Source organism: Trachurus japonicus, chromosome 18, assembly GCF_045865225.1.
Source record: "Trachurus japonicus isolate A0001 chromosome 18, Traja_1.0".
NCBI lineage: Eukaryota > Metazoa > Chordata > Actinopteri > Carangiformes > Carangidae > Trachurus > Trachurus japonicus.
Window position 1 is genome coordinate 14,965,522 of NC_140924.1, and position 21,731 is coordinate 14,987,252.

The 21,731-nt window shown below is 41.3% G+C and overlaps 1 protein-coding gene across 6 annotated transcripts in view; it reads right to left on the reverse strand.

The window, feature by feature from the left end:
- The window catches only part of arhgap36 (Rho GTPase activating protein 36), a 63,861-nt gene that overhangs the window by 35,817 nt on the left and 6,313 nt on the right, over positions 1 to 21,731 (reverse strand). Inside the window, exon 1 of one of the 6 annotated variants that reach the window (XM_085759787.1) lies at positions 3,492 to 3,680. The exons of 3 other annotated variants lie outside the window; for them this stretch is intronic. In XM_085759787.1, the coding sequence (XP_085615913.1) occupies positions 3,492 to 3,542 (51 nt within the window). In that variant the 5' untranslated portion in view covers positions 3,543 to 3,680. Of the gene's footprint in view, positions 1 to 3,491; positions 3,681 to 21,731 lie in introns of those variants that run through there. 2 more of the 6 variants (XM_085759786.1, XM_085759785.1) reach the window with 2 other exon arrangements.

Sequence of the window (21,731 nt, forward strand, 5' to 3'; positions counted from 1 at the left end):
GGAAACAATACAGGAAAAACTAGAAAAAAGAAAGAAAAAGAGGAGGAGAATGAGTTTAATCACTAATCTGTGATGTGCTGAATCAGCATGTTTGATATTTAAATGCTAAATCATGATTTTAAAGTGCAGTAACTGGTATTCAACCACCAGGGGGCGGCAGAGGAAACTACAAACTCCATAATCGACAAAGTTCATCTCCTTTTAGCTTTTAGCTCAGTTTGAGTCTCCGCCATCTCTTTATCTATTTATTTAGCCGCTAAATGCTACAGTACGCTACGTTCACAGGCTAACTGCTACTTAAGCTTTGTGTCTCTGTGGCAACAAAAAGTGACGGTAAAGTCTGAGGCCGTAAAAAACCAAAGCAACCACATGAACGACGTTAAAACACTCAGTAGCTTGAGGTATATTTGCAGTCGTCTGACCCATTGCTGATAAAATGTATTGATTAGTGCTTCAACAAACCAAAGGAAATTGAGTATCCTAAAGTCTGTCTTGGTTATTTATAATAAAATAAATAATAATACATTGTATTTGTAAGCGCTCTGATGCTCAAAGACACTTAACACTTTAAAAATCATAAAATAGAGCAATGTCGGAGGGAAATTCAATTAAAAACAGCAATAAAACAGTATAAAACACAAAATTTTATAACAGTTCAATAGTAACATGAAGCAGCATATCGTTGCTACAGCTACTTTGTGGGTTTAATATAATGATGTAAGACAAATGTGAGCAACCACAGCATCTGACCGAGTTCATCTTGTGAACGATCGCTTGTATTTTAATCAATTAACTTGTGAAATGCTGCAGAAAGATTCCTGCTTGCAAATCAGATTCTTTCCTACAGCTGTGTAGGGGCCACTGTGTGTGTGACTATGTGTGTGTGTGTGTGTGTGTGTGTGTGTGTGTGTGTGTGTGTGTGTGTGTGTGTGTGTGTCGAAGCAAGCCTGGAAAATGTCCGTCAGCACTCCAGCTGTGTGGCCCAAAACAACAGCAGCTAAAATGGATGACACGGCGACCTCTCGACCTCTGGGGTCAAGCCCCCCAACAAGAGTTCAGATTTCACGATCCCGACTATCTGATATAAAAGGAGGAACGCTGCTGGGGACGGGTAAACAAGTCAACAGTCAGTTTGAGACAACAACGCGGTTGCGGCACAGGGGACGTATCACACATAAACACAACGCTGACGACCGACACAGGAGACTAAACAAAAACAAATCGAATAGGAACGACTTAAAATTAGACGGTAAAAGAAAGAGTCAAAACATTCAACTTGTTCTCTTGAGTCTTTTTTAACCAAACTTTCTCTCTTTATCCGAAACAAAAACATCAGTTTAGTGTAACTCCGGACATTTTTATGTTTACAATCCAAACAGCTTCAGGAGCTGAGGTCATAAAAAATATTAGTGTGTCGACTGAAAATGGTGCAGACTCTGGTCTGTGTTTTCATTAAGTGAAGGTTCTCAGTTATAAAAAAAAAGTTATTTATGAGGGGATTTGGTCTTGTATGACGGTTCAGTTGTTGGTTCCTCTCGACACTACAAGACTATGGCTCTCAAAAAATGTCCCATCTTTTCATTACTGCTTTATTCTGATCTCTTCTGGCCTCAGATTATTTCAGGTAATCAAATAATTAAGCATATTTTTTGGCAAATGGTCAAAACTTACTTAAATTGGTAGCTTTCTCGTTTGAACTTTGAATGCATCTTCGTTTTTTTCTGGATATGGCTTTAAATCTGACTTTCGATGAATCGTCAATAGTCCAGACTTTTACTTTGAAATCAAAGAATTTGAATCCAGATATAAATAATAATAATAAAATAAAATAAAATCTCTTCATCTCACTGATTTCTTCTTCTGTTTACCAGCTGCCATTCAACTGCCTAAAAAGTAATTAATTTCGGTTTCTGCATCACAGTGTCTCTGTGTTCATTTAACTTCAGTCAACTTTATTCTATTTATCATATTTATCCAAATATTTGTTGTTGTTCCTGTCAAAAGAGGAATAAAATGTCTTAAAATAATCATTAAAACACCATAAAAATACAGTGAACATCCGGCTCCGGCCTTCGCTGTTACATAATGTTGAAATGTGCTTATTACAGTAGAAATAATCTTGACCTTTGACCCCTGACCTGTCCCTCTTTCCATTGATCTCGCTGGTTATCACACGTCGTTGTGTGTGTGTCAGCTCATTCTGCGTCTCCCTCTTCCGGCTGCTCCCTATCATGTTTGATCCTGCCAACTTCCTGTAACTGCGCCATACATTTCCAGGTCAAAAGTCACGCCTTTGAGTCGCACAGTCGCGTATCTCGTCCCCCCCTTCCCTCCCCGAGCTCATGTGCTGACTCGGACTGTCCTAGCTTCAAAAACAGGATGGATGATGAACGGGACAAACACACACACACAGTCACACAGACACACACATTCAGAGTGCTGCAGCAGGATATCCATGTCAGGACAGCAGGGTGAACTTTCTTGACTACACCACCACCTACAGGCCAAACACTTCATAACAAGACTGAATAGAAGGAGTTACTCAATAAAACTTGAGCTGACGTGGATGATGGCTTTTGGAAGTTTTGACATTTCTGTCACCATCTTTAAAGCCAGTGTGTTCAAAATTTCTTATATAAAGAAACACAACACAAACATAATACATCGTAGACAACACTTTAACAACTGTCACATCAAAACAAAGTGAAGTTTAGTTCTTCCTGTAACACATTTGTTTACATGCATGAAAAAGGAGTAGGAGGGAGTGTAAACTTATTTAACTCCCATTATTCATCGAATATCATCTTCAATCAGTTATTGTCCATCTATCTATCATCTATTCCTCATATTATCTATAATATCATATCACCTATAATACTTAACTAGACAGTGTGTACTTGTGCATAGTAATACAGTCAATCAGCAGTTAATATAAATGTAGTACCAAAGGTAACTGCTTAATCTACCCAACACAACCCCATGTCCGATAACCGGCTCACCTGGTACAGTGGGCACCTACAGGCCAAACAGTTCATAACCAGAGTTACTCAATCAAACTTGAGCTGGTGGGGATGATGGTTGTTGGAACTTTTAACATTTCTGTCACCATCTTTTAAGCCACTGTGTTCAACATTTCTTACATATAGAAACACAACATAAACATAATATATCATAAACAACACTTTAACAACTGTCAAATCAAAACAAAGTGAAGTTTAGCTTTGTTTACATGCATGAAAAAGGAGTAGGAGGGAGTGTAAACTTATTTAATCATATGCCCACTAATCAAATACCATCCTTGATCAGTTATTGTCCATCTATCTATCATCTAGCCCTCATATTATCTATAATATCACATTATCTATAATAACTTAACTAGACAGTGTGCACTTGTGCGTATAATACAGTCAATCAGCAGTTAATATAAATGTAGTACCAAAGGTAACTGCTTAATCTACCCAACACAACCCCATGTCCGATAACCGGCTCACCTGGTACAGCGGGCACCGGCGTGCGCGCTTAGTCCTAACTTTAGCAGCCATTGGGTTTCCAATCCGTCCTGTCCTGTTAGTCAAGAGTTTGATGTTCCCAAAAGCCAAGAGAGGTCAGGTCAGTCTGTCTGAGAGTCAAAGTTAGAAGAAAAAAAAATAAAGCCCCCAAAGCTATGACAGACGACTCCTCCTCCGACTGAAGTCCACACCTTCAGTTAACGACACCTGTAAAATCTCTGACCCATAAGCTGCTCAGTGCGGTAACAGGAGCAGATGTAATTACCGCACTTGCACTCGTTCGCAGACACTTGTGGTCTCACCTTGCACCAGTTCCTGGCTAATGTGTTCAGATCGAGCTGTGAGGCCATTGTTGCTGCACAAACACACTCAGTTACAGAAGATATAAATAGAAGCCAAAAAAAAACACCTGGGGGCAGCAGTAAATGTAGCTCCTGACTATAATGTTACCTGTTCTGAGGGTTGTGGTTGAGTGCTCTCCTGCTGCTACGTGACTGAGCATCCTTAACAAAGAGCCAGCAGCTAAAACTTAACTCTGTCTCTGCCTGATTATAACTTATTGATTTGCATCATCAAAAAGCCCAGCACTATCATTTTATGACTTGCAGCAGCCAGGGACGAGTAGTACACAATTAATAGTCCTGTAATTCATCTCACAGCGATTACTCACTCACGTTCATGCTTTAGTAGGATCAGACAGGAAAGGTCGCAGAGTCCTTCTTTATCAGTAGACACAGTCTGAGGCATGAAGGCTACAAGATAAAGAATTATCGTCTTCTAAATTACAGTCAGAGCGGATGAGTCAGCGTCATATAACTGCATTTACCACAGAGAGACGGGACGAGCAGAGAGCGTTTCACTGATCAGCCGATATCTGAAGGATGATGCTAATGCTACTGCTCTGGAACGGCTGGTCGAGGCAGAAGGAGGCTACAGTATGACTGCACTGCACCTGATGAGAGTCTAAATCTGCACCACACCCACACAGTCCACAATGAGAAACTTTTGACAGTCATTACGAAGTGGACAAAGCCAATCAATTAGCTATAACTAATGGTAGCCTACAGCATGGTATGCTAACTATGCAAACTATCTTATGGTGAATAAATTCCAGTTAAAAAAGATACAGAGCTACTGCTAATGTTAAAGCAATGTTTTTTTTAAACTTCACACAACCACATGATCAATTTTGCAACAACTGGTGTCCGCTGAAAACGGGAGTGCAGGTGTGCAACTGGTGGTCCAGTTTGTGCACATTGTTAGGTGTGTGGTAAGATGACCTGACGAAGTAAAGGTAAAGGTAAAGGTACTTTATTAGTCACATATACAGCTAGTACAGTGAAATTCTTTCTCTGCATTTAACCCATCCCTGAGGAGCAGTGGGCAGCCGCGGTGCAGCGCCCGGGGACCAACTCCAGATTATGAGCCAGTGCCTTTGGTCAGGGGCACTGACTGGAGGATTAACCTAGCCGACATGTTTTTAGTGGTGGGGGAAACCGGAGCACCCGGAGGAAACCCACGCAGACACGGGGAGAACATGCAAACTCCACACAGAAAGGCCCTGGGCGGCCCGGGATAACCACGGCCCGGGATAACCACTGTGCCACCGTGCCGCCTAGAAGTGAACATCCTGTGCGCGTGTGTGTGACTGCGACACACCTGTAGCCTATAAGTCATATAGCCACCAGCTAACCACACACAGTGTCTTGCTTTGAGCACCTGCCCCCCCACCCCCAAAGGTCTCTGCACGGCCCTGTTACAGCATGCTAACTGCCATTTAGCACCATGCTAACTATCTTTGAAGGTAAATTAGGGTCCACCTTAATACAGTGCTACTGCTGGTCAGTATAAAGTGGACAAAACTAATCAAGTTGCTATAATTCTACAATGTAGACAAGATGGATAATAAATGTGTTATTTTGATTTGGCAGCAGCTCCAACAGCAACTAGCGACCTTTCAAGGTACGTAAACTTCTGTGGTCTATTGTAGATACATTCAGATATGAATGTGGCATCACCACTAGTTTACTGATTGGCACTAAAACAATTTGTCTTCTTTAAGCTAAATAACATTTCCTTTTTCCTAAGCTCCTTAATAATCAGAAATCAGATAATGTCTTTACTTTTTGTCTTTTTAACTGTTTTTGTTTGGGTTTTGCTCTCTTCCTCTCCTCAAGGACCTCTCCTGGTCCCATCATCATCATCATGTTACATCACTGTTTACTGTTTGTATCCTTGTATCATATTTTGCTCTGTGTGTGTTTCTCAGAGGATTTTGAAGAGGCGAGGAGGAAATGCCATCCTCAACAGAGGAAACGAGATTCCAGCGAAGATATCGATAACAAGCATTTCTCGCTCTGTCTCTTTCTTTTCTAAACAGGACGTTCGCGTCCACACCCATCGGCATAATCATCATCACCATCACTGACAGCTTCCACCATACTATAACATCCTCACTTCTCTTGCTGCAATGCCAATGGTTCAATGGCTTTCCTGCTGAGAGAGGAAACTGTAGTTTAGTCTATGGTGACGTTAACGTAATGCTGTTAATACTCTTGGTGTAAAGTTTTAATGAATATCTACATGCAGGTCTTCACTGTGGCAGCATGAGAAGAAGCATAGCTGCACATACAATCCTATTTCATGAAGATAACACATATAAGTGTCTGTACAGGCAACAAATCAATCACACCGACTCGCTGTAATGTGGTTTATTTGACACTGGACCTTGGCTATGTCCTCTGCCTGTATGGTACATCCTGCATGTGTAAGTGGGTGAGAAAGTACAGTTCATCTATGCACAGACATAAATCACAAAGTGGCTCAGATTAAATAGTAAAGGAAATAGGATCAGACAGATATACATCATCATCTAACTAAACTAAAAGCCTATTGCACTGCAGAGTCTGGATACCACTGTTGGTAATGGATCAATTCCCTTTGGTCTTGAAGGTAGTATTGGGATCAAGCTACTCTGCTGCTTTGACCCAATGACCTAAGAAGACTAGGACTGTGAGGTTGTATAAAGTCAGAGATGTAAGAAGGAGCTTGACATAAACACAACTGAGAATGACGTAGGCTATTGTAAAGATCAAACAGGCTAATGCTGGCACAGTGAATCACTAGAATTCAACCTGAACCAAAGATATTAACATCTTTGTGGCAGTAAAAGATCAGTCAGGACAGGTGGGGCAAGTGCTAAAAAACAAAAAAATAAAAGTCTTGATGTATAATTGAGAGGGTGAGAAAATTACAGTTTTTACAAGAATGTAGTAGACTTAGTGGTAGCTAAGAGACATACAAAAACATACAGACACAATAAGACTGACGTACTTTTTCCCCTCAAGCAGCACACTGTGTGGTTACTTAGCTGGCGGCTACAACTTATAGGCTACAGGTGTGTTATAGTCACACACACACAAGCAAAGGATGTGGGCATGAATACCACTGCAAAACCTAACTGGACCAACAGTTGTACACCTGCACTCCAGTTTTACAGCGAAAATGCAATTAGCCAATATTCTCATGTTACAGTGCGATACGTTGGGTTTTCGGCCGTGCCCGTCTCTCGCAATTGGGCACATCTAGGTGGATCATGGGACCAAGGGTATCTAAATTATCATTATTGTTTGTTAAACGTTATTCTTAAAGGGCCACAGGCAGGCCTTCCCACACATACAAAAAATAATAATTGTTGAAATATTTCAGTCAAAACCCAAAAGATGTCAACATCACATAAAGGGATCACCGAAGACAAGAGTGTTTTAGATGCTTAGATGTCTCCATGATGGTAAATCATCTATGAAAGGCCTAAAACTTTGCACTGTCAGACAGATACAAGAGGAAAGATCAGAAGACAGTGTATACAACTCATGTTAATAAACTTACAAGTCATAAAAAGGTGGTTTGTGCCTCCTGGATTTTAAAAGACAGGCTGCCATCACATCTCTCAGGGGTCTTTTACTCCCACTATCAACTCCGAAACTTGACAGAACAAAGAGATGATCTCATTTTGATGAACACTTTGGGGGAATCTGGCTCGGAGAAAGAAAATATATATCAAAGCACTTTTTCAGTAATCACATTCTCACGCTGCTGTGCTCTCCCAGAGAAAAACACAAGCAAATAATCAGATTGTTATGTTTCATTCTTGTGTCTTTATTCAACATAATCATGGGTATGTTGAGTCTGAGTTCAAAGAGCCCTTTGTGCACGTCCAAAAACATGTACTACATCAAAACTGTTTACCGACATACAGCAGAAACAGAACATGCCGCTTATGTGCAAGTCTGTACAGTGTGAGCATGCATGCAAATTCGTATTGTCTCCATGTGTCGGACATCTTGTGCGAATCCCTGCTGCTCTCTCCGCTAATTCAAATAACGCATCTGCATGTGTTTGTCTTTGCCCAAGGCTGTTCTCCCAGGAGAAACACAGCAGCATGAGTCATTTATACAAACACCTCATACGACCCGCGTTGATGCTTCTTGTTTGTCGGGAGCAAAAGCTGAAGAAGCGTGACACTGATTTAAGGCTTTAAAGAGTTCACCGTCTGTTTCTGGTATCCTACTGACTCTTCTTAAAACCACAGCCACTGGGATTTCTGATGTTCAGACCTGCAGTAACTTATCGTGTGGCCACTAGGGGGAAAAACACAAAATACATCACTTTTCATGCCCTTTTAACAAGCTTGTTGGCAGTTGCTAATTTCATGGAGCCACATTTACAGTAGTTAATTTTGAGATGTGTTTGTGATGACCTGTGCAACATTAACTCTTCTGTTAGCTCTGTTTTCGTCTCCACCACCAACATCATAAGGAAGTTAGTTGCTCAGATGTTTGGCATAGTTCATTAGCTAGTCTCTAACTTTGGTGGTGGATAGAAGTCACACAATGAGTTAGTTCACTGGTGGGAAAAGTTAAAACATTGACCCAAAATAGACCAAAAGATTCCGGACAAACTTTGGTCTTTAAAGAGAGCCCCTGAACTGGAGTTGGATTAAAGATAGTTTGCTTTTAGGCTGTAAAAGAGTCTCATATTAATGTGGATGAATCTACGTTACCCACACTTGTTAATGGGTCCATTTTCGATAAATATATCATTTTGTCTTTATAGGTATTTTGATATTATTATTTAGTGGTCGACTCGCCCAGCATTTCCCCCAGCGGGTCATGGGAATAACGCCACCGGATCGCTAGTTGGCATCGTTTATGGTCGGAACTACGACGGTATCTGATCATCCTCGAACCTCCAACTTTCGTTCTTGATTAATGAAAACATTCTTGGCAAATGTTTTCGCTTTCGTCCGTCTAGTGCCGATCCAAGAATTTCACTGTGCACGCAGAGGCTCATGGGAAATGTGGCGTGAAAACACTTCGCTTTCCGAAACTCCTCGTAGTCCCTTTAAATTTCTGTTTTACAATTTAGCCCGAGGCCCCTTTGAGAGGGTCCTGACCAGATTTGTAACCATGACATCTGATTTCTATAAAATATAAAGAAAGTTTATTTTTCATATGGATTCTTTTACAGCTGAAATGTCACTCTGGACTGGATCATGTTTTCAACTTAAACTCAAAACAATTGTATAAAAATCAGAACTTTTGTTCCCAACATGTGGACCTGAAACTACAGTCCAGCTCCAGTGATGCTCCAGCTGACCATGACCTCTGACCTTCCTCCTGAAACAAAAAAAAACCTGCCCCTTGCAGCTACAGATAAAAGTATCCAACAGTGTTCTCCCAACATTTTTCCACCAACTTTAGCTCAAATGTAGACTAGAGACGGTGCAAGATGTTAGATTATAACTTGGACCGGGGCACAAAGCAGCCAATTCAGCTGCTGGCCGGTCGGTAATGTTGATGCTATTTTATCTTTATTAGATAAACATCAAAATTCCATTTTAACCTTTGATACGGCAGCGTCTCGGACATTCCTCTGCATTTTCTTTTCACTTTTAAATGCTTCTTTAAAAATCTGATTACAGGAAGAATGTCTCACTTCAAAAATGATAATTAAAAAGGTCACTTGTCAGCAGCAAGACGCTGAAAACAAACACCCACTGCTGGACATTGTAGAGGAAATACTGGGATTATGTAATGTAAAAGAACCTGACTGATTTAAGCATTAAGAGTTAAAGAAAAAAAAGACTGAAACTAAGTCATTAATCAGCGGCCAGTTCCCTTGTTCTCTTGTCATTAGACGTCTTCTATCATCGACATACTTTAGTTGTTGTGCGTGATGTGATATTTGCTGTAGCATGACATGACATCGTGCAGTTCTCATTTCTGTCAAACAGCATTTACTCTCTGTATGTTCATATGTTTTTCTACCCCCTTTGATCCTCTGTGCTTTCCCCAGTTTGTTTTATTTATAGCGACAGTGATAGAAACCACAGGAGAAGTCGGAGGGAAAAAGCAGATTTCTTTGGATTCCACTGGTAGAGACGACTTCTCTTACGAAGCAGGGTTTACATAATGTATATAGGAACTTATTGAACCTGCTGCTGCCTCGGGGTGCATGCGCTTAGTTCACGGACACACACAAAAGCAAGGAGTGATCGGACTAATTAGAGCCGAGATCAAACACACCATCTTTTTATCAGATGCGGTTTGCAAGACGGTTTAATTGCGAGCATTGGCCCTTTAAACTAAAGCAAAGCAGCCCATAAGAGAGTCTGACCTTTGAACTTAAGAGACATACCACAGTAATACAGAGCTGATCAGATTATAGGAGGCTGGAGGGAGCACACACACACACACACACACATACACACAGAGAATACATACCATAACAGAAACATACTTAACGCATTTCGAAAAGCCCGAACGAAGTTCTTGAACGATCACCACGCATCATTTATGCATAAACTTATCTTCAAATATGGTCACATGACAAACATCCTACAGATGTGAGGTTGCATTTGCATGTGTTTTGAGCTCTTCAGGCCACCGTAGCAGACTACAGCTTGATTTAACTGTTTAATGTCGACGGAAAAGTTGGGGAAAGATCATCCACAAGTATTTATTCCCAGAATATTTCACCAAAACCAGCATCTTGCAAAAGGTACAACAACAACGACCTCATTAAACCCACACAACAAAGGCGGTTATGGGTAACTGTAAATCATAGAAGTACAAAAGAATAAAACAAATTGAAAGGTATCCAAGAAATTCCCATGTTGGTTTGTCTAAGCACCAATTTCCCCTAAATTAGTTCAAAAATCAAACTTTATGAACAAACAGAGAGAAACAGCCGGGTGACAGGAGAGATGATGAGGTGAAGGGAAGTGTCATGGTGGTGACAGCTCTGACCCGACCAACCACCGCCGGACACGACCATCCATCTTGCGATGAAAGCTGTGGTGGGATGTGGTCACCGTTTTGGGGCCGGGCGGGGATTCCTCTACAGGGAATAACCAGGAAATGTAACCAGGGCTTTGATGATGGAGCCCTGCTGTCGCTGACGCACCCTGCATCCTCAGAGCTGACAGCGTCACGTGATCATCGATCGATGAAACTCAACGGTTTCTCGTCTACGGTCTCTTCCTTGGACTGGTTTATTTACTTCTCATCGTCTCTGCGGCTGAATTCGTGGAAAGTACCACTCTTATCCTCTCCACATCTCTGACAAGTTGCCGGCTGCTTGTGTAACACCACTAAGTCGAGTTAAGAAGTGGATTTTTGAATAGATAACATTGACTTGAAATGACTGAGGCCGGGGCAAATCTCCTTAAACCCAAGAAACTGCTCACAGCACGGCTTAGTGAAGATTTCAGATTTCAGCACATGATGTCAAACAGTGGTTTCCAGTAACGTCTCATTTTACCTTCAACTCAGTCCAGTATGAAATCTAAAAAAAATCCACTAATTAATGTCAGAAAAACCTTTTATTCAATGATTTTTCTTTAACGGATATGTAAAAACCTGCAGCACCAGTGTTTCTCATTGTTCTTCATTATGATAAATCAGATTAACCAATGCATTTCGATGTAATCTGAATATTTTGACCTTTCCTCACGGTGTTCCCACAATCACAGTTATCATGGAGATGGCTCATACCGAGGAAAGCTACACTAAGCTAAATGGACCTTGAGTTTAAATGATTCTCTTTATCAAATTATAGTTTAATACCATTGTTTCCTACATTTGTTACTGGGCAATAATAGTGGGTCTGTACATGGATCATTTAAGAAATTCTTATGTATTGTTGAGAAGCTTGAGAAGTTTCACCAGACAAGAACTTTTAATATTAGATTGTTCTGCCAATTAACGTTTATATTTGATGCCAACTTCCTGTTTTTATGATATCTACAGCTGATAAGGTTAAATGAAGTAATGCTCATGATAATTAAAGTGTAGCAGGGGGTGCAACAATGCCTCTAGTCTACGGTTTAGCTACTGATTGAGTGAAGTCGGCAGCAGCTAAAGATTTATCTGTTTTAACAGGTTTTTCCATAAACCAGGTCTGTTTATTATGCATTTTACCAGATACCATTATTCTAGTGATACCCAAAGGGTCGATCTTAGGCCCCTAGTGGGCTGAGAAGATACTGCAGGTGGGCTACGAGAGGTCATTTCAATAAGTGCATAAAAAAATTGAAATTACTCAAAAATATGTATAGTCACATGTTTTACATTAAAAAGTAATCAGCACTGGTTCAATTTTCATATTTATCCAGTAGAATAAAGTTGAAGGCTTTTTGAGTTTTGGGGTTTTTCTGATTTGGGTCACATCATTTTTCAGTTTGTGAACAGCTGCTTTATTTTTTTCTCTATCTTGTTGTTGTTTTGCATTTTGCATGAGCACATCCTGATTTTGTGCTCACACTCTGAGTGTCGACACCGGATCCATGCTGTGAGACGCCAAAGGGCCTAATGTGAAAAGTAGTTTCTCGTGATTCGAGGTTGAAACTGTCAAATCCTCTCTAGAGTAACTTCTGAAATCACTTGTACGACATCATCCACGGTCTCCAAGCTGCAAAGAGTCAGAAACTACAGACTCTGCTCCCAATGATTACGTAGCTTCACTGCAATAAAAGTATCCATAAAGAGGTTTTAAAGGGATGGTTCACCCAAAATTCAAATTTCACTCATTATCTACTCACCCTCATGTCGACTAAGGGCTGGGAGAAGTTTCAGAGTCCTCCGTTCCTTCCTACTGCATGTCCATATGACGGTTGAGAACGGAGCTCACTTTTCTTCGTCCAAAAAGACACACCAAAAAACATCCAAATACCTCCATACTGCTCGTCTGTAATGTCCCTCTTGTATTGAAGCCCCAACATGAGAAATTGTTCCCAAAAAAATTAAATAAGTAGCCTATATGTTTTAAGCTTGTTTGTAGCGGAAGCTCCTAGTGTTGCTCTGCCGGAATTTCGCTTTCGATTTGCACTGACACCCAGTTCACGGCTCCGCAAATCGCGCGAGATTCCGGCAGAGCAACACTAGGAGCTTCCGCTACAAACAAGCTTAAAACATATAGGCTACTTATTTAATTTTTTTGGGAACAATTTCTCATGTTGGGGCTTCAATACAAGAGGGACATTACAGACGAGCAGTATGGAGGTATTTGGATGGTTTTTGGTGTGTCTTTTTGAACGAAGAAAAGTGAGCTCCGTTCGCAACCGTCATATGGACATGCAGTGCTGCACGGACCCCCCCGTAACTCAGAGAAGGAACGGAGGACTCTGAAAATTCTCCCAGCCCTTAGTCGACATGAGGGTGAGTAGATAATGAGTGAAATTTGAATTTTGGGTGAACTATCCCTTTAACGCTGTTCTGATACCTGCACAACACGACCCAGGTGAGGCCGTCTGGCTGAAGCCTCCAGAGCGACGTGGCCCAGCTACAGTCAGCCTCTCAGGGAGGGAGCGTCCTCAGTCGGCCTGAGCTCCGTGAGCAGCGGTCTGGAGCGATCCTCCAGCCTCAGATATCCATAAATCAGACGCTGACGTACGGGGAGATTTACAGTGAAGCCCGAACGCTGACACGTTCGCCGCAGAGTCGATGCAGACTCACACAGCAGGCGTAAGAAGATTGATATATGTGAAGAAGTAGGTCTGGCTCTCTGATGCTTGGATTTCTGACTCACTTCACACTAGGGCTGACCTCCAAAAGTCGACGATTCGACGATTCGATTCGGAGGGGTCTGATTCGACTATGAACCTCGTAGTCGAATCTAACCCCTACCATTCTGACTATATGGGGGTGCCCACGGCTGCTGAGCATAAATTGTTACATAGAATGTCTTTTTTCGTTATAAAAAGACTATTTTGATACAAAATCTGCCTACTTTCTGTTAATAAAGAGTTCAAAATTATGTGTGCGTTTAAACGGTAGTCTTACGTATTAATAAATCACCCACTGCAGTTGCACAATTAAATGAGCGGAGGTTTTTTTTTTTTTTTTTTTCAAATGAGCGGAGGTGAGCAGTAGGACCGTCAAAGTCACTGCAGAACACTCACGGAGTGGCAAAAAGACGAGGGGCAGAGCCGCCAAAGTTTAAAATCAAGGAAGTCTGACAGTCTAACTTTGTCAACATTTATCATGCATGACCTGACAGAACAGCAAAACATTGTGAGGATACATCTGACTTTGACCGAGTTACATTCAAGAACCTGCTTTCAGTCACGGAAAATAAATTAACTCCAGCGGTGATTTTTTTTTTTTTTTCGATGGATCAGCTGTGTTTACCGTTTCAAGTGTTAATAGTTCTGATGGTTAGACAGATGAATTATTCCCTAACACATCCTAAAGTTTGACATGTCAGAGTTTTTCAGAAGAGGAACTTGTTTTTTTTTCCGACTTCCGAGTTGTCATGAACGCACCATAAGTGTCGGGAGCAAGGGGGCAGTTGTCGGTCTGAGAAGTGAAGCTCACTTCCGCGTTCAAAAAACTGTAATCCCCTCGGATTCCTCTGGGGGCTGGTGTCAGAAGGGAGCATTCCCCATAGACCCCCATGTTAAAATCGCCGACTTTACATCCTCAGTAAACATGTTAAAAGCCTGGTGTCAGAACGTTTTTTCGTCTCAATCGATAGTTTCTACCCCCGCACACACTCTGAGGGGGGTGGATTTTTTTTTAACTCTATAGTTTTACTGTTATTAGGTTAAAATTCTGGCCAATTAGGGCGCGGAAACGTTGAGTGACAGGTCCGAGCAGCTCCGTGGACAGCTGCCTCGAGGCCAGTGGGCGGGTTCTCGGCCGGCCAATCCAACATGGCGCTGTTCAGGCCGCCATATTTGAGTCACAAAAACGACTCCCCAAAACCAATGGGTGACGTCACGGATGCTACGTCCATTCTTTTTACAGTCTATGGTCGGGAGTCACAGCTGTAATCTCGTCCCTCTGCAGCCTGTCAGTCTCTCTGCCGGTGCCGCGGTCACACTGTGTGTTACAGGATTGATTAACGTAATGTATGTACGGATTGTCGAGTCCTTCTGACCTCAGTTTGTTTTGATACTACATGTTTTACCCGGTTTCTCTGTGTCCACGACCACCGCTATCCTTCATCACGTTGAGGGATGAGGAATGACTCACAGTCCGAGCAAAAGGAGCGTTGTCCAGGGCAACGTAACATAAACGCATACCCTGGCTCACAATGGCTACTAAAAATCATCCAAAGTGTGGAAAATAAATAAAGGTATTTGTTTTACACCTACCATATTTTTGGGGTGTTTTAGCTCTTTTGTTTGAAACGGAAAAAGTCGCAAATTTGCTGCTATCTAAAAAAAAAAAAAAAAAAAAAAAAGGTTCGACGATCAGTCGACTACGGCAAAATCTGACGAATCAGATTCGACTATGAAAATCCTTAGTCGAAAACAGCCCTACTTCACACAATATAAACACAAAGACAAATGCAAAAGAGCGAGAGAAGGGGGAAAAAAAGATGGAAACTGTCTCCTCCACTTTCCATTGTTTTCTTTCCTGCCCCTCGCCTCAGATTTACATGGAGACTAAACACACCGAGGGTTAAGAAAGTGGGAATCGTGTGGTTTTCCTGTCATAATTCAGCACAGGTCTTGCCACACACACACACACACACACACACACACACACACATGGAAATGCCTGCAGAATTTATGCATATACACACACACACATCTCGACATGCAATGCGAGTGGCCTGCACATGCATGCACACGTTAAAACACACACACATGCACGCACACGCACACACGACTCAGATGTTATCCATGCTTTCCGGAGTACAGAGTGATTACTGTCTCTTCAGCTACTGATTAACAAGCTGCTCGACCATTTCCCCAACTCCACACACACACACACAACTTTAACTTTTACAAGTCAAGTCTGTTTTACAGCCCTACAAAAACAACACACTCTATTCTTAGACCCTAAATTCGGACGAGGAAATGAACTTTAACACTTAAACAGGGAAATGTGATGCAAATTTTCCTCAAATATCAAAGTGGAAAATGAGGTAAAAGGATTGCTCTTAATTCTCCTGCAAACAAATCCCATGAACAGACCGTTGGACCTACTGCAGACGTTTGTGTTAAAGCTTCATACAGTAGCCTATAAAGGTAGATGTTTGTGTTAAAGCTCCATACAGCATAAAGGTAGATGTTTGTGTTAAAGCTCCATACAGTATAAAGGTAGATGTTTGTGTTAAAGCTCCATACAGTATAAAGGTAGATGTTTGTATTAAAGCTCCATACAGCATAAAGGTAGATGTTTGTGTTAAAGCTCCATACAGTATAAAGGTAGATGTTTGTGTTAAAGCTCCATACAGTATAAAGGTAAATGTCCATGTGTAGATTATAAAGCAGCTCTAGCTTCTATAATACTGTGAAAGTATCAAAGCCTCAGTCCACAGAGAAATGCTCACAGCCTGTATTCAGAAACTGAGCCTTAAAACCAGCCGTCAGGACTTCCTGTCACTCTGTGATGTCACAACTACGCAGCCGCCCACCACCACCTGGACCCACCATCTGACACTTGTTGCACGATTTGGTTTCTCTGAGTATTTTATTCTGAAATCTGCTACATTTTCATTGGATCACTGAGAAAATAAGCCAACCAATCAGAAGAGCGGATCAGAGCATCCTCTGCTCTGATTGGCTGACACCAACCTGTTGTTACTAGAGCTCCAGAAAGAAGCTGGTTCTTTAAACTAATATATCTTCTCACCAGTGAAGAGGAGAATATAGAGCTTTAAAAACATAGTTTCATTGTTAAAGGGTTCAATAATGTGCTGGAACAGCTGGATACTGTAGTTTTTCTTTCTTTTTTTTTTCTAAACATTATTAAATAAAGGATCAGCAGTGTGTTTACAGAAGCAAGATGGATGCAACAGCTCAGCTCATTGATAAATTTTTTTGAAAATCGACTGAGCTCTGTGGTTCATTTGGTCTTTATAGTGGGATTTCTTCACGATACAACAGCAGCTATCAGCGAAGACAGCTTTATTATCAGTAAACCCTCAGACTCCTCTCGCGGGTCAGCGTGCCAGAATTCACCACGGTCCTCGCTCTGTCAAACTGCCACATGGCAACGAGCATCGCCCGCATGCAACAACGAATCAGCCTCTTCTCTATGTGGTGAGAAAAATCCCTCTGAGAGTTTGATGAGCCAAAACAACAATAATAATAATAATGATAAAGATTTGGCTCCCACATTCAGGAGGTTTAACAGTCCTGGTAGAGAACAGAACATCCTTCGCTTATTAAAGACCAATCACAGGCACAATTACTTCTAATTGTCCTCAATGCGCTAACGTGGCCGTACATGTGAATAAACACATGCTGTAGTGAAATGTAACATATGACGTAATAAGAGTGATGCTGACATTAGTATTATCACACATAATAATCCTATATGAAGATGGATATTACTTTTTATACGTTGTGATCATGTATTTTATATTGACATCGATATACATATGTATATTGATTATTTGTTACATGCAAATTTATTAAAACCATAAATGTTATACATATTAAAATACTCTAACTTATGTATGCTTACATAGGTTTTTCGTATTAATTTCAAATATCTATGAAAAACCTATATCCTCTCATTCTGGTCAATTGGCCTCAGATTTCTGGACCCTACTCTATACAAAATCTATATAGGCTTTGGAATGAATATACAATATATTCATATTTAACCTGCACTATGTCTTCAATATAAGTGGAGGATTGTTCCATTTTATATTTAAAATACATATTTTCTGCATTTATATTGTCATAGAAATTCCTATCACATTTTTATGTATGTATACTGTACATGTATACAGGTACATGGGTAGATACACTATTTTTCTTTTTACAGTACCTCTTCTCATGAAATGATTGTGACAATGTGATTTATTCTAGATAGAGGAAGTATAATGATTACTGATGTGTATAAATAGAAATAAAAGAGGAATGTGTCTAAAAAAACAAAAGCAACAGTGTACATAGGCTACATATTGTTCTGTTTTATATTTCCTTATTCAACTCGGGCGCATGACGTCTGTCCGACTACCCATTTCTCCGACCACCCATTTCTCCGACTCCGACCATACATTTCTTTATTTTTGCGTCATCAGTCCGACCTCCCACTTCTCCGACTTAAGTAGCCCTAACCCTTAACCTTACCCTAAACCTAACCTCAACACTGTAGAATGGGTAGTCGGAGAAATGAGCCGTCGGACTTGTGGGCAGTCGGACTGACGTATGCTCCCCATTCAACTCCTACATTGTCTATCTTGTTGATGTTTCTGACTGTTTTTATTTACTGTGTCCTGAAAGGTGCTTAGCCACTGTATAAATCTTATATAATTTTTTTTTTGTTTGTTTATTTTTATACAATCTTATAATTGTATATGGTAAGGTATCAGTCTCACTTTCCACTTGTGTGAGGATTAAATGCAGCGCAGGCAGCTCAGACTCTGAGGGTCACAGCTCATCTGCAGCTCAGCTGATACATCACTATCAGCTCATCACACATATGCTCATATCACATGTTTTTGTTTTTTTTTAAGCCAAGTGCAGAAATGCCACAGATATAATTTCAGGTGATTGAGAAATCATTTCATATCTTGTCCATCAGTGCTGCTCGCACACGCTCAACTCATATCCTCACCGCAGTAACTATACATAACCACTTGTGGACATATTGTACCATCAATATTAAGTCATTTCAACTCTCACATAATCATCCAAATTTGCACTAGAACAGAGTTACTTCATCTAATCATCTTTGCCGCCGCCCACACATGATTATTAATGTGATGCTGCAGAAGAAGACAGAGCTCACAATAAAACATGATAATAAATGACTCAACGAGCGCCAACTCTGACTTAATATGATGCAATGACGTCCTGTGATGTGTGTGAGAAGAACATTAACCGTTTTAATACAGATGTGAGTTTCTCTCTGGTCTCTGCAGCTGGACGTACCCACTGTGCAGCTGGTTATGTAACTCCGAGCACGACTGATGGGAGATTACAGTCTGTTTATGAGGACACCCTGAAGGCACCCTGGCACTGGCTCGCTAACCACTGCTGCAGCCACACACACACACACACACACACACACACACACACACACAAACACATACACACACATGGATGACCACACACACACCAGCTGCACAGAAAAACCTTGAAGGCATCTCCAGAGAAACAGTGGAGAGAGACGATTCATACAAATGTTAAATATTAAAACACATTTACTGGGTTTTCCATCTGCCAGCGGTTGAGTTATGTTAATCTGGGTGGAGGTCGACGTGACCCAGCGTGAATCCAACCAATCAGATGATCGCAGTGACGTTCAGGAAATCACAGCATTGATCGTTAATAGAGCAGCGCTGAGGAAATTAATCAGTACCACCCGCAAGGTTCAAGTCATATCTTATCTCAGTGAAACTGCACCACTGCTCATTTACAGCCATCGTCTCAATCACAGACTTATCTCTGGTGAAAACATTAAAGTCCCGTCACCCCTCAGTGACATTCATTCAATCATTGATTCATTAGGTCATTTAAAGATGAATCCACCAGACAGTGAAGTTTAATCGCCTGTGATTCTCTTTCAACAACTACATTTCCCATGAGTCCTTGCCACTATACAAACTGCCAAAGCTTTATGGGAATACTATACATCCAACAATAATGGATCTTGTCAATGGTGGCCTCGTGTTCCTGTTAGCTCACCAGTTATGTATTAAAGAGGACATATTATGGAAATGTCACTTTTTGAAGGCTCTTTAATTTGGGTGTTTGTCTTGCCTTCTGGCCCCCAAAATGTGAGCATTGACCAAAAAATCTGTAATGTGCAGACTCCCTAGGTTGAAATTTTGCATAATGCCACTCTTACCTGGGACTGGTAGAAGGGGTGGGGCAAGCAGTGGTTCATTTGCATTTAAAGGGACAGGCACTGAAACCAGCCGTTAGGAACAGGGCTGTTTTGAGAGGATGAAAAGAGCTGTGATGTTTGATCCTTGGGGTAATTGACCAAAGCATGTCACAGATATGTCTTTAAGACACCTGGGAACTATTTTAATTTGTGGAAAGGGGGCATAATATGTCTCCTTTAATCCACAACTGAATGTAGTCGCCAACAAATGCACCTTTTTCTAGAAAACTACATTACCGAGCTGCTTCGGGAAGCTGCTAACCCTTTTAAAAACATTGAAGCTATAGCCTATATCTATAACCCACCTTTGAAGAATTACAGCTTCGGGACAGACAAAACAGAAACATCAGCTCAAGTGGTCCCACTTCTCAAAATCTCAAAAAATTTCCCAACTCCATAACAATCTGGAGACCAAATATGTGTTTTCATGTTGGTACTGGATATTGGTTGCCATGAAAGTAATGGTTGAGCCACAATCAGACTGAGATAGGGAATGGGTAAACAACATGTGGTGCAGTGACACCAAGATAAAAGATAAAAGATTCCAGGTGTTGGCCAATCACAGCAACAATCCTTAAGGTGAGAGGTTAATTAATTCTGCTGTTTAATTTACATCCTTTGACCCAAATTGGATTATTTTGTGAATTGACCCACTTGCAACACCTCAACTTGGAGACCAAAAAGTTGGAGGCAAAACTGCACCGAAGCAGACAAATGATCCACAAAAGGAACAGCGGAGACAAATCACTTCACAACAAACTGAACTCTTAAAAACCACCATCTTCACCTTACCAAGTGTCAAAACAGGAAAAACAGACAAAAACATCCCCTATCATCTCTGTGAGGGCACCAACAACAAACACAAATCATGGGATCTGAGTTAGTGATTGCACAATGTGAGAAAGATCATCATTTACACAGACAGGGCTGTGCATGGACAGAAAGGGTAGCGAGAAGCCAACGTTGGAAATACTGAGCACCAACGAGATGAGTTAGAGGTTTTAAAAATACATCAATTAGGATTTTCCAAAGCCTTTGGAGACACAACAACACAACCCTGTCTCAGCGCTCAGATTTATGGATAGGTAGTACAGTATTGCTGCTGAACTTTTTTTGCGTCTTACCTTCGCAAGACCGGCTTTCATTATGCTCAGGTACAGAGGTAGAGGTAGAAGTAGAGAGTCCTTGTGTGTTTCCCACCTGGTCGACTCTTTAAGAGACTGAAGAACTGCAGAAATGGACGGGACTCTCCAGTGGGTGTATCTGAGAAGAAGAAACCCGAGAAGAAGCGGAGGTGACACTGGAGAGGATCTAGAGGTTGTTGGTGGGAGCCTGAGGTCAGAGGATCCCTCAGTTAACTCCCACTCTCAAGTTTCCTCTCGGTTTTCACCAGTGACGACCCAACGACCCGCCCACGCCCCTCCCCCGTATCACACCATCACCCCTCTAAATCTCTACTGTTTCCACCTCACTCTCTCTATACTATGCAGCTTCATCTTCCCCCATCCCATCCCATCATGTGACATATGGTGCTCATTACTACGCACAGCATCCAAGACGTTGGGCAACATCCTCAGCAGCAGCAGCAGCAGCAGCAGCAGCAGCAGCAGCAGAAGAGGAAGAGATCATCCCATTCCTGAAAAAGATCCTTTTTTTTTTCTTTTTTTAAACGTCACACTGCGTTCTGCGACTTCGCCAGAGATAAATAAAGGCCATAAAATGAAGAGACGTTTCACTCCTGAGGCAGTTTGTGACGCAAGATTCACACTTTGTGCATAAATCACAGAGCAGCAAAGTGATAGAAAGAGATGGAAACAAGAAGAGGAGAAGAATTTCTTTCAAATTACTCACTTTTTGGGGA